The sequence below is a fragment of the Pundamilia nyererei genome, unplaced genomic scaffold (assembly GCF_000239375.1).
Source record: "Pundamilia nyererei isolate P.nyererei 1_Seehausen unplaced genomic scaffold, PunNye1.0 scaffold00179, whole genome shotgun sequence".
In the NCBI taxonomy this organism is placed as follows: Eukaryota; Metazoa; Chordata; class Actinopteri; order Cichliformes; family Cichlidae; genus Pundamilia; species Pundamilia nyererei.
The window spans coordinates 614,120-627,584 of NW_005187580.1; the positions used below are offsets into that span (position 1 = coordinate 614,120).

Below are 13,465 nucleotides of genomic sequence, written 5' to 3' on the forward strand. Positions count from 1 at the left end.
ACAATCTCCACCAGATGGCACTGTAACATCACCATTAAGCTAACACCTGCTTTTCCTCTTCCAATAGCACAACTGTATGGTGGCCCTGAGAGGCCAAACGGACTCAAACTTAAGAAAACACCAGCAAATTAAAAAAAAAAAAAAATGCTGCAAAAATATAAAACAAAAGGTTATAAAAAAATAAGCGACAAAAACTGAAGTGTTTGTGGAAACACAATGAGTTGATGAATCAGATCTGGAAGTGAAAAGCTACCAGTAAACATAAGTGTCTTAATTCATATAGAATGGATATCAGAGGCTCAAAGAAGCTAATTTTTGCTAAATGGGGCTTAGAAGGCAGTTGATACAAACACATAACATCCTTACAATATATGGTGTAACACTATAGATAAACTTGCCTCAAAATATATAAAGCATATTAAGATCTGCAGCAATAACATGCAACAAACAGCTATACTATTAATCCATATCCAAGCATATTCATATAACTGAAGAAAAAGAAATAGTGACATTTATTTTTAGGTATGGGTCCAAACTACACTGTGGTCATTAAGGATGTTGTTGTTTTAACTTGTTTTAATGCTTTGTATCTTATTCTGTTTAATATGAACAAGCACCGAAAAGTGAAGTCAGTGATCACTGTCGGTCTCACTGGGTTTTTATTACCGCTGTTCATTTGCAGCACGTTTTAAAGCTCAGTTTTTAAAACCTTAGGATGTAGCTACAGCACAGGGCTCATTGCTCGCCAGACACCAGATAAAAGAATGACTCTGAGGATAACAAAGATTTGAAAGGAACAGGAGTTTTATATAGCGAGTAATGCTAGCATTCACAACCTGTCTGCATTTTTCAGCACCTTCTGTTTGTGGATTAACTGGCATTAATTATCCATAAAATTGTGCTTTTACAGCATTTTTCTATTTGCTGGTGTTTTTTTGTTTGTTTGTTTTCAAGTTGCAGTTCGTTTGGCCTCACAGGGCCACCGTAGGACTCTCCTCCCACTGCAAAACAAAAACAAATGTTTGCACCAATAAAAATGTGTCTGTGAAAACACTGAACTGAATGGCGCTGAGTATGAGTTTAGACATACTTGGGATTTTAGCGCAGAGATGATGGCCAGTAAAAGTAAACACTGAGTCATTTCTCCCCCACCGGTGTTGGCTCTGCTTCTCTGCAGCGAGGGGGATGTTTAGAGACGATCCTTAGAAATGTCCTCAGTTCACTATCAAGTTTAAAAATAGCTTCCAGCTAAAAGGTGTTTCATGAAATATTTAATTTACTTAGCCAGAGTAATTTAACAGTCTCCCCTTGGCTAAAGGGCAGACATGCTTTCTAATGATGTCATTTTCATCGAGATTATGATGTACAGTAATGTGCAAAAGTCCTGAGCCACCCTCATTCTTTTTATTTTGCAGCTAGACTTTCTTATAATTTCTAAAGTGGTTTTTAGCTGTAATCTCCAGACTTTCTGAAGTTTTCCAAAGTTTTTCTTTTTGGCTGCTTTTTCACTCATTTTCAGTCCAGTCATTGTATGTGACCATTTTCAGAATAATGTTTTCACCCATCTAAAAAAGCACCTAACTCCAGGGATGAATCTTTTTTGTGTACACAGACAACTTAGCAATGAGCCAATTTTCAATTGTATCTTTAACTAGCAGCCTGTCATAAAAACACAGCAGTTGCTCCCATTTGCCAAAGATAACAAAGTTTGAGAGACATAAAAAAGTATGTTTGCACCAACTAGGTGATTTCCAAAGAGCTACTAGCTGAAAACTTTCAATTTGTCTTCATTGTGTCCAGTATGTCCAGTGGTAGCCCTTAAGAAAAAAAAACACAGCAGATGAATAACATATGTATGTTATGTCCTTAACAAAAAGGAAACTTTTCAGGAACGACTCCAGACCTGAGACATGTATCTGACCCTTCAGTTGATTGATCTTTTTGCTTAAAGCCCCAGTAGACATGGAGTGAGTGAAAGGATGGATGGTAAGAAGCCGTTCTTTATGAAGGGAAATGAGGACAAAAGGCTAAGATCTGCTAAATTACACAAGAACTGGATTGAAAATCAGTGGCAACAGTTCTTATGGAGTGAGGGATCCAAGTTTAACTTTTTCTTTTATACAAAAACACACTGTGGAACATTATCAGTCAGTGGCCTTTCCAGAGACTGAACCTCAACATTATTGAAGTTTTGGATCATCTAAAGGCATCCAAACATCCACAGACGAGCTTTGAGAGCTCTTCCCAAAAGCTATAAAAAATTACAAGAAAGCTTGACTATGAGAGTTCAGGGTGTGTTGAATAAAGGTGTTTATCCCAAATATGGACTTTCAAGCTCATTAGAATTGTACAAATGCAGTTTTTGATGTATATACTGTATTTTCATGTATATTTGCAAATGTTTGGGTAAGTCACTGCACCCATTTCCCATTTTCTTAGCAAAGTATAAAGAATTTACTCAAGTCTTGCACAGAATTGTATCTTTCTCTCGCTGTTTTCTCGTGGGGAGTTCTTTCAAAGTTGCCAAAGTATGTGGAAAAGTATGAAGATCAGTACTTAGAAATTGTGTAATGCTGTTTTAGTAAACTTTCACAGCATGTTAAAGTTAAACCACAAGAAAAAGTCGTGCTATTCATCTTTCTGAATAATGACTCATCAGCACTGTTGTTTCTCTTAAATAAATACTTAAATATTTTGGCTCTCATTATTGGAACTACAAGATATTTATTTTGGGATTACTTATGTAGTGAAAATCACCTTGTTTTATCCTCATCTGGTTGTTTAAAAAAGCGGTTACCTACATATTCTTGCTGTCTTCTGTGATTGTAGTACTGTGAACAATGAGACGGGTATTATCATTTCTCTCCTCTCGCCCTCTCAGCTCGCTGCTCCGTTATGGAGGCAGTATGTCCCTGCAGAGCGCCATGAGTGTTCGCTTCAACAGCACCGGCACCCAGCTGCTGGCTCTGCGGCGCCGCCTGCCGCCGGTCCTCTACGAGCTGCACTCCCGGCTTCCCAGCTTCCAGTTTGATAACCAGGGCTACTTCAATTCCTGCACCATGAAGAGCTGCTGCTTCGCCGGGGACAAGGATCAGGTCGGTAAACAGATCATATGTGTTTACCGACCCGTGTTTTAAATGATACACGGGACAGTTGATTTTCTCGAGTGGGATTTAGCTCCTAAAACAATAAGCACGTACGAAACATAGAACAGTGATTGTTTTAACTGACTTTGTGGATACCTCAAATGAAATTTAAGGAGGGTATTTGGAGACACAATAAAAATAGAATATATTAGTTCCTTCTGTGAAACTGGGACTTTTGAGTGCTGGAGGAGCACCAGAAGCCCCTGGCCTCAGTCACTGATCCTCCTGTTGGTCCTCTTCAGACATGACATCAGCCTCTAGTCATGTTTATTACGTTAACATTTGCCTTTGGTGTCAGTTAGGCTCAGAAAGACTTAAAAAAAGATCTGAAGGTAGTTCAAAGAGTGCAGAATCAGGTCAGGACAGCACAATAAGGTTTGAATTTCCTCAGCTGCTGATGGAATGGAATTTCTTTAATACCTACACAGCAGTCGCAAACTTTTCTAGACATTAATTGATGAAGGCACATGTGAGGAGGCAAATTTCCAACCCAGCCAAGTCCGATATCTAAGTCTTTGACCTGCTAGCTCCTTAATACAAAGACTGTAAATTCTGATTTGCACAGATGTGAGATCAGTGCAGGTAGTTGTCCAATGAAATCACAGCTTGTAAGTGTATTTCTCGTGTCCTGCTTCAACCCCCCTCCACTCAGAAAACACTGTTGCCTAAATTGTTTGATTTTTGACCAGCGAGAATGCATCTGACAGGAACTGTTTCCTGCTCTGTGTCAAAATGCAAGAAGAAAAACAGACTTTGAACAGTCTTCCTGCCTCTTTCTGATATTTTCCAGAGTTCATTAGTGGACTCATTAATCTAGAATTTGCAGAGTTCCAGATAATATTTTAAGATGATTCATTTTTATTGAACTATTCTCAAAATTTACTGATAAAATCAACCTTTCACTTTATTGGAAAACAATAACATATGCAGTAATAACATGCATTAGGTTCCAACTATGTTTAATTTGTAATCAGGGATGTAACGACTTTCAAATTGTCAGGTGTACATTCACATAATCATGACCTGAGCTGTACTAACCTGTTTGTGCAGCAGCTGTTCTGGGCCTGTTTAATCACAAATCATTTCCCTGTGTTTAATGTTTAGCAGGTTTTCATGAAAACTTACTTGCTGCTTTGTTTGACATAAACAAAGCAGAAGGCATCTTGCAAAGGGTTATTATATACACAGTGAGCCATCTGTGTAGCTATTTTTTGCCATAATCAGTTTATCTTTTTTTTTTTTACAGGAAAAGCACTGCATCATAATTACATTGATATTTTAAAACTGAGTTTACTGAGCCTCTGAGTATTTTGAGATGCTGTGTGATTGCAGTTTGAGAATTTCCTAAGCCAAGTAGAATACTCTGAGCTTCTTGTACTAGGTGTACTAATTACACAATGGATGTTGGAGGATAATGAGAAGAAGTGGTATAAGAAACCAAGCAACTGACAGGATGTGATGGAGGTTTGACCAAATGTAGCAGCTGTAACCGAGTAGCTCTTTTTTTCATGCAGGCTCTGCTTGTAGTAGAGGATTTTCTCAGAATGGTGTGAGAGCAGAAGAGCTGAGTGGTGACTTGCTGCATGAAGCTGATAGAAAGGAAAGAGGGGAGTTAGTTTTGGGCACAAAATTCCTTTCCTGATGTGTCCTCTGGGAACGGGAGGCAAAGCACACAGGTGTTGAGCTAAAAATGTGTCCATGCCCAGCAGCTAAACTAATCTCACCGTCTCAGCCTCAGGCATGATTACTTTTCATCCCTGTTGATCATTTTATGTAGGATTTCTCTTAGATGAAGACATGGGTTTTCTGAAAGCATGCTTATAATGTTGGAAAAGAACTGTGTAAAAACAGTGGACATTAAAATCCTGTGAAGAAAAATGCACCGGCACAGACCGGCAGAATGTTTACAGAAGGAAATTGAAGACATTCATTTAAAGTAATTTGCTGATGAAACACCACAAAAATATTCCACAGTTTGACAGACTGTAAGGAGCAGATGACGATGCCTTAAAGCGAATGTGAATTATTTTATTACAGAAGAATTTGCCTCCACTTGTAAAATGGGGCTTGAAAGACATTCCCATTAAATAAAAATCTGCTAAAGAGAAATGCAAAGATGTAGATTTTGTTTTTTTTTTATTCTTTGAACACTGCTGCTGGTTACCTAAATAGGGTAACATCTGCATATGCAAAATATGCATTCACTGGCTGCTTTATAGGCTGTTTGTTCATGCAAAAATGAGCCAAATCTAATGTCTGCAAGTTAATGCATTTAGGCTTGTAACCATGGTCAAGATGACCCGCTGAAGTTTAAACTGAGCATCAAAATGGGGAAGAAAGGTTATTTAAGTAACTCTGAACTTGGTGCAGTTGTTGGTGCCAGACTGGTGTGAATACTTCAGAAACTGCTGATGTACTGGGATTTTCCCACACACCCATTTTCAGGATTTATAGAGAACGGTCTGAAAAAGAGGAAATATCCAGTGAGCGTCTGTTCTCTGGATGAAAGCGCATTGTTGATGCCTTAGGTCAGAGGAGAATGGCCAAACTGCTGAAGGCAACAGTAACTCAAATAACCAGTAATTACAACCAAGATATGCAGAAGAGCATCTCTGAATCAACATCCCATAAAACCTTGAAGCAGACGGCTTACATCAGCAGAAGACCGCACTGGTTTTCACTCCTCTCAGCTCAGCACAGGAAACTGAGGATTTAAGTCATACTGACTCAACACAATTAGACAAGAGAAGATTGGAGCAACGTTGCCTGGTCTGAGGCTCAATTTCTGCTGCGTTGTTCACAGGTTAGGGTCAGAATTTGGCATAAACAACATGAAAACATCTTTCCCTCCTGCCTTGAATCATCGGTTTAGGCTGGTTGTGAGGATGATTAAATGCCACATCCTACCTGAGTACTGTTGTGGATCACAGCCATTCCTCTATGAAGGCTTTTTCCAGCAGGATAATGTGACTTGTCACATAGCTGAAATCATCTGAAACAGGTTTTTTGAACATTAGAAAGAGCTTACTCTACACAAATCCCTTTCTTTTTTCTAAAACTCTAAAGTCTGGTTAACATCACCAGGACATGTAATGCAGTGGATATGCTAGCTGTAAATGGGTTTTAACCATAAAGTAATTCTTCATTCTAGTCTTTCCTTCTTCATGCTGTTTTAAGTCATACGTATAAGAACATAGAGCACCCCCACCCCGACTCTGTCAAAGCCTACCTTAAGCGACAGGTTCAAGTGGAACCATCTGTTCCCAAAATCCAACAACAGTCAAGACGGGCAGCAGGAGCTCTGTTGGGGTCAGACTGCCGTGTCGTGTGAAGGCGGCATTTGATCGCACATTATGAGACACGGTGTCGCGATAAGATCGGTTGTTTTTGTGCTACGTATTTCCCAACCACCCAAATTCCCCATGGTTCATTACTCCCAGCATACATACTCATGTCAGCAATTTTCTCTTTATAGCTGAAATGGAAAGTTTAAGTCATACAAACTGGGGCAGATTGCAATCTAAACATCCTTTTGTTTTCCCCTTTCTCCTTCAGTACATCTTGTCTGGGTCAGACGACTTCAACCTCTACATGTGGAAAATCCCAAAGGATCCAGAAGCAGGTGAGTTATTGGATCTAACTGCACCGATGGCATATTTATGTCTTTGCGCTGTTATGTTGAGCAGGATTTATTGCATTTTTGACATTTTGGTGCAACAAAAGAAGTGAAATGATTTGATAATCTATATCCCAGTGTGAGATTGTCTTCTGTCTAGTCAGCACATTAAGCCTGACAACGTTTTGCATTTGGAGACATCATCAGGGCAGACTGTGGTTTACCCTCAGCTCATTTGGTTATAATAGACTTTCCAGGCACGAGTAACTACAGAATAACCTGTAGCTAAGCTTCAATGCAATGTCAAATTAACGTTGAATGTTTCCACCTGCTCACACGAACTAAAAACAATTTAAAAATTACTGCTCGATATATTCTTACAGTGAAAATGCCTCAGATATAATTACTCCAGGAGGAAAATCCCCAGAAATGCAGCAATCCAAGAATGTGGTATTTGTAGCTCTGTAACACCACCTGCCATATTTATGACTTTTCAAGGAGTTACTCACATTCGAAATATGCACACAGAGCCTTTTTGTTTGTCAGGCTAATGGTATATTATAAGGATTAGAACTATATTTCACAGTCTGCATTTTCTGTCTCAGGAGATCAAGAATCAGGCTGAATTGCTGTATAACCGAATGTTTTTCTTCTTTAATGAGTCCCTGTTGTAGTCTTTCATTTCTGTGGCTCTGAACGATGTGTTTTGTGTGCCGGTAACATGTTAACAAAGCTTTTCTTTTAAGGAGGCCCTGGTCGTGTTGTTAACGGAGCTTTCATGGTCCTGAAGGGTCACCGCTCCATAGTCAACCAGGTCCGCTTCAACCCTCACACATACATGATCTGCTCCTCCGGTGTGGAGAAAGTCATCAAGGTAAGTAAAGGAACCTTTATACTGTGATTTGTTTTTCTGACTTTAGTAACTGCATATAAGAAATGTTTGCTGCAGACACTAAAACATTCTGACCAGGCTGTAAATATAAAATAAAACAGGCAGTTTAACAGGGAATCTCTTGGGATTGACTCGCTCTTTGAGTCCACCTCAAATGGACGTTTGAGGAACTGCAGTTTTTGGCGTCAGCTCTTCTTTCGGGCTTCGTGTTGGTGCACAGATGTGTCTCTTCCATTTTCTGCAGCTTCAGGGTGACGAGCGGTTAGAGAAATGATCCTGTTAGTGGACTGTCCCAACATCCGAGTCTCAGCATCATCTGTTGCTTGGACAGCAAACGTGCCCTTAAGTGAGACATTGGTCTCCAATGACACCACTGAGTAACTGACTGAGCTCTAACGTCCCGCTTGTGCAGTGGGGATTGAAAACGGATGGATTTCCCCGATCACTATTGTCGACTGAAGCAGATGATGTTGGGCGGTGTTCATAAAGTGGGTCATGAAAGATGTGAGAGGTTCTACACATACAGTATTTCTGAAACCAGAGCTAGACTATATTATGAAATACAACAAGGCTTTCTAAAATCTTTGCAGTTTAAGGCAGCTAAAGGTTGTGTAAGCGTTGAAATAAACACGTATTATTGTTAAACTCTTCACTTGAGCTCAAGCTCGATTAAGCTGCAGTATCAGTTAAATATTGTAGTTAAAATTTTAAAAAAACTGCGGCTTCTCATTAAGTTCTCTGTCTGCTGAAGCCATTTGTTTTCATCTGTGTATCACATCGAATCTGGTTGTCTGCAGATAGTGAATCATTTGGTACAGCATGATTTTATAATATTAGAATTAGAGCTGCGTTTCTGTATTATCTTATGAGAAAATATGCTGCTCATGTTCTCAGTAAACCAGGCAAGCAGTATTTGAAGTTTGCTTCATGTCTCAAAGTTAATAACACAGCTTTGCATCATCAGTTTGCTTCTCCCCATAGAAGCGGTTGTTTTATCCTCTTTGCTTGTGTGTGTGTAAGTGGTCCACATCCTTGGATGTGTGTTTCTCAAAAAATCCTGAAAGTAGAGGAGGTGGGGTTGTAAACATGCAGTACTCTGCAATAATCTTGAGCTACGCCTTATTTCTTTATAATTTGTTTTGAAAATGGTTGCATCATCTTATTTAAACATGTGCAAACATTCATGGAAACAAACATATCAGGCAAATTAGAAAGTGAAACCTTTTATTCTTCAGCACAGTGTGAACTCTCTTTGGCAGCTTTCTTGTAATTTAAGAATCTTCAGGAATAGTTCTCCAGGCTTCTTGAAAGACATTCAGCGCTCTTCTTTGGATGTAAAATGTTTTACATTATTTTTGACACTACCTCCCAACACCACTGTAACCCCAAACAATACAAATGCACATACAATTATTTCAATTTAAAACAGACGTCTCGCTAAGCTGTCTGTTATGTGCAGACCCAATACTGAGTCATCTCTTGAGCTCTGTGCAATATTTCTGCATGAATGATTCAGAGGTCAGTGTTAAGTAGCTTGACAAAAACAAACAAACAAAAAAAATCCTCTCAAAACAGTTGGGTATCGGAGCTGCAGTGAAAAAGCAGGCATAACCTTGTAAGGCCTTCCAATATCCTGGAAAACTGTTGCTCAGCACCACTTTGAATGATTCAGGAACGTTTGGCTGCTCGGAAGCAAAATATAAAGAAATGAGGGGTGGCTCAAGACTTTTGCACAGTACAGTTATACCTGTGCATGATAATAAGCAGACTGCTAGCATACAACATAGCCTAGCTGAGCTCTAAACTTTTTGTATTAGTTTATATATTATATAAAAATTAAAAATGGCTTCTTCGGTTTAAGAAATTCTGTCATTGATGGTGACAAAAGCCAGCTTCTCTTTTTTTGTTATTTTGGTTACACAAACTTGTACGTCACTGCTCTGAGTGGAAGTCGATACAGGTACAGGTGTTATAACCTGATCCTGGCTCACTCTTCCTACTCCTCACTTTCTCTCTGTCATCTCATATGTTTTTGTGTGTTTTTTAACTGCATCTTTCCCTTTTCCTTCCTTCTACTTCACCCTCCACTCACCCACCTTTACCCTTTTATGTTTCTGCCCATCTTAGGTGTGGAGTCCCTACCAGCAGCCTGACAGTCTGGGAGATCTGGAGGGTCGTGTGGAGGACAAATCCCGCAGCCTCTACACTCACGAGGAGTACATCACCCTGGTTCTCAACAGCGGCAGTGGTCTGTCCCACGATTATGTCAGCCAGTCTATCCAGGAGGACCCCCGCATGATGGCTTTCTTCGACTCATTGGTGCGTCGGGAGATTGAGGGCTGGAGCTCAGACTCTGACACTGACCTAAGTGAGGAGGCCATCATGCAGCTCCACGCCCGGGGACGCCGCTCCACACGAACCACACCAACCGCTCCTACTGCTGCCTCTGCTGCGGGTCACCACAGCAACTCTGATAACTCCTCCTCCGCCTCCTCCCTGGCTGGACCTGATGCTTCAGGAGCGGAAGAGCAAGCCGGAGACGAGGGGGAGGAACGACCCAGGAGACGAAGCAGACATCAGCGCCATCAATCTGGCTTCCTGGTGAATGAGGACTCAGACTCCAGCGAATTTTGGCTCGACCCAATGCCCCGGCCTCGATCCCCAAGCCCCAGGGACAACTCCACAATTTCCAGTCCCACCTCCTCTCCTTCGCTTCCCGCTGGAGCCTCTAGCTCCTCCACATCCACTTCCAGTTCCAGCAGCGACGACGAGGAGCGCCGTAGCGCCGTGAGGCGGCGTAATGTCATGAGGCGCAGACGCATGCATGTTGTCTCCAGAGCTGGGGATCGTCCCGAGTCCGTGCAAGCTCTCTTTTCCGCCATCGACTCTTGCAGTTACCCATCAATCTCCATCGATGACCTGTCTTCCTCCTCGACAGGCGAGGAACAAAACGCCCTCGAAATCAAGCCCCGAACCGGCGGCGCCACAGAGGAGGAAAAATGTCTGAGCCCTTCGGACTTTGTGTGTCTGAGCCCAGTAATGTCTCCTGAGAGCCAAGAGAATGAGGAAGGGAGTGACAGGACTGAGCTGGAAAGACATCCAGCTGCATCTCCTCAGTCACTGGATGGACGCAGGACTGAAGGGAGGGCTACTACAGAGCCAGTTTTAGACAGCTCTGATAGCAGAGAAGCGTGTGGCAGCTCACCGGCTGTAGACCGCACCTCCCAGAGCCGATGCACCCCCGGAGTGAACGGGCAGCACCGGACTGTGGCACCAATGGGAGAGTACACGACTGAGGGCCCACATGTTGCCTCAGATCCAGAGGAAGAGACTGGCATTCCACCTGAAGACAAGTGGCCACAGAGAGAAAAAGTCCCCGCACTGAGTGCTCTAAAGCGGACTCACGTGGGATCAGACGAAGCAGAGTCGGCCTCCTCGCCCTCAGAAAAGAAGCTAAAAACATAGTGATGCTTTCTCGCCCTGGAAAGAAACTGTTAAGAGACTTCATTTGGGAAGTGGGTTTTCTATGCGTTTTTACAACTCAGCTTTTCTCCTCTGTTTTTTTTGTCATGTGACACACACTAACTGCTTACGAGCAGAAGGCGCTAGGAAGCTAAAAAAAAATGACAGTAATTCGTTTTTTGTTTGAGAACAAATCAGTCAGACGTTGTCGTCATTCTTCAGGTCGAACCACAGATGACATTAAGAGATGTATAACATAAGCTTAATATTGTTGATAACAGTGAGACGTGTTTAAGTGAGACGCATTTATTTTCATGCATCATCAGTGTTTCTTTCTCAAGCTCTGGTTGTTGCACAAAACTCCACCCTGGATTTGGAGCTCTTCCAACCATAACAACAAAACAGTCTTTTGTAGGAAAGAAGCTTGGCGGAATTTTAATTTCTGTGATTTCACACTGAGTGTAAATCTGGTTAGGCTTATTCTCATTTTTAAGTGATTCTCGGCTCAGACTGCTTCAGGGGGGCCTGAAGAATTGACTGCCTCCATAGAAATCCTGAGGAGCACCGTTTGTATAAGCTGTGTATTGAAATGATGCTTTCATTGTCTCAACCAGCTGTTCTTGGTCTCATTATCCAGCCCATGGGTACCATTACAAGCCAGCTCGCTTTTGTTTTCTTGCAATTAAAGAATAATTTGTTCTCTAGTGACAAAGCAACAGCGTCTTCCTAAGGCTGACTCGCCGATGGGTGAAACATTTACTCTTTCTGACACATGTCTGTCTGAGATAATGGAAAACGAGTCATTTTATTGTAGATATCGGCTACTCTACTGCTGTGAGCTTACGGAGTTGCCATGGCAACGCAGCCTCAACTCTCCCGTGAAAGAAACGTGACCCTGTGCAAACCGTATCAGTCTGAGTAGAATCTTTTATTGACTTAACCAAAAAGCTGCATTTATTTAGGAGAGTGAGTTCAGTCAATTATGATCAGTCTGCTAATACTGCAGATTTACATGTCAACACAAGTGATTAATTTCTGAAAAACACTGGAGTGGGACAGGACCGAAGTCTTGGATTTCACTCTTAAGGAACTAGATTGGGATCAAGGATAAAAAAACAAACAAACTATAGTTTCAGTCCACGAATTTCCAGAATTTAGAGGAAAAATGCCAGAAGAAAGTCTTTTTTTTTTCTTCTTAATTCACAGAACTACAAAAAAAAAGCCAGAATTTTTCCCACATGAAAGTCTGACTCTTCCACGCAAGTCTGAATTTATTAGCCAAATTCTAAATATCTATATATTTTCCTGTGGAAGTCTAATTTAGTCACAGAAGACAGTTTATTATATGACTTTGTTTCACAGACTTGACTTTTTTCTTAGAATTCTGACTTTATTTACGATTTTTTCCACAGAAGTCCAACTTTATCACAAAACACTATTCTCAGAATTCTGATTTGTCTTCAAAATAGATTTGCAGCAAGTCTGACTTAAATTCTGGGAGGGATTAAAAAAAAAAAAAAAAAGCCAGGACTTCCACTGGGGAGGGATTGCAAATACTGCAATTAGTGGACAACCCACTCAACCACCTGAGCCAAAACCACCGCTAAAACAACTGCATTAAAGCTGCATTTAACACAGCTAACAACACAAATTCACCACAAGCTCCATGTTTCTTATTTCACGTCACATGATGTGTTACCCACTTGGCACATGGATACGTTCCGGTATTCTGAATGTTTTAATGGCTTTTCATCCACCTTGACTTAAAAATGTTATCAATTTTAATATAAGCGATATTAGAGAGCCAAGTCAAGACAAGTCAAGTTGGCTTTATTGTCACTTCAACCATATACAGTTTAACAGTACACAGTGAGGCGAAACAACGTTCCTCCAGGAACCAAGGTGCTACATGCAACATAAATTTACAACATAAATTAACAGAAAACACTAAACTAGCTAACTAAGAGGCCTAGTGAGCTGGCTAGCAGAGACAAGACAGACTGACCTAACATAAATTACAACATAAATTAACAAAAAACTATCTAACTATCTAAGGAAGACTTTTTTTTTTTGTTATCAGACAGCAGACAACAAAGTGCACGTGCAAATGTGCAAACAAGAGCAGCAAGTGACAGTGTGACAAAAAAACCCCACAACGTAACATAATAATAAGGTTTTGTGATGATGAGTTGAGGTAGTGGAGGAACAGTAAACATTCCTTAGTGTAGCAGCAAAAATTAGGAAGTGCAGAAGTTAGTGCAGAAAGGCCAGTAATAATATTGTGCAAAAGAGCATTTACAGGTTGGTGTGTACAATGGTTTGGTGGTGTAGGTCAGTATGTTTGCGCTT

General features: G+C 40.9%; 1 protein-coding gene across 1 annotated transcript in view; it reads left to right on the forward strand.

The window, feature by feature from the left end:
- dcaf5 (ddb1 and cul4 associated factor 5) overlaps positions 1 to 11,820 on the forward strand; it is a 16,653-nt gene extending 4,833 nt beyond the window's left edge. The window contains exons 6-9 of the mRNA XM_005746497.1: positions 2,882 to 3,095; positions 6,702 to 6,768; positions 7,509 to 7,636; positions 9,782 to 11,820. Coding sequence (XP_005746554.1) covers positions 2,882 to 3,095; positions 6,702 to 6,768; positions 7,509 to 7,636; positions 9,782 to 11,119 — 1,747 coding nt within the window. The 3' untranslated portion in view covers positions 11,120 to 11,820. The remainder of the gene's footprint in view (positions 1 to 2,881; positions 3,096 to 6,701; positions 6,769 to 7,508; positions 7,637 to 9,781) is intronic.
- The last annotated feature ends 1,645 nt before the right edge of the window (positions 11,821 to 13,465 follow it).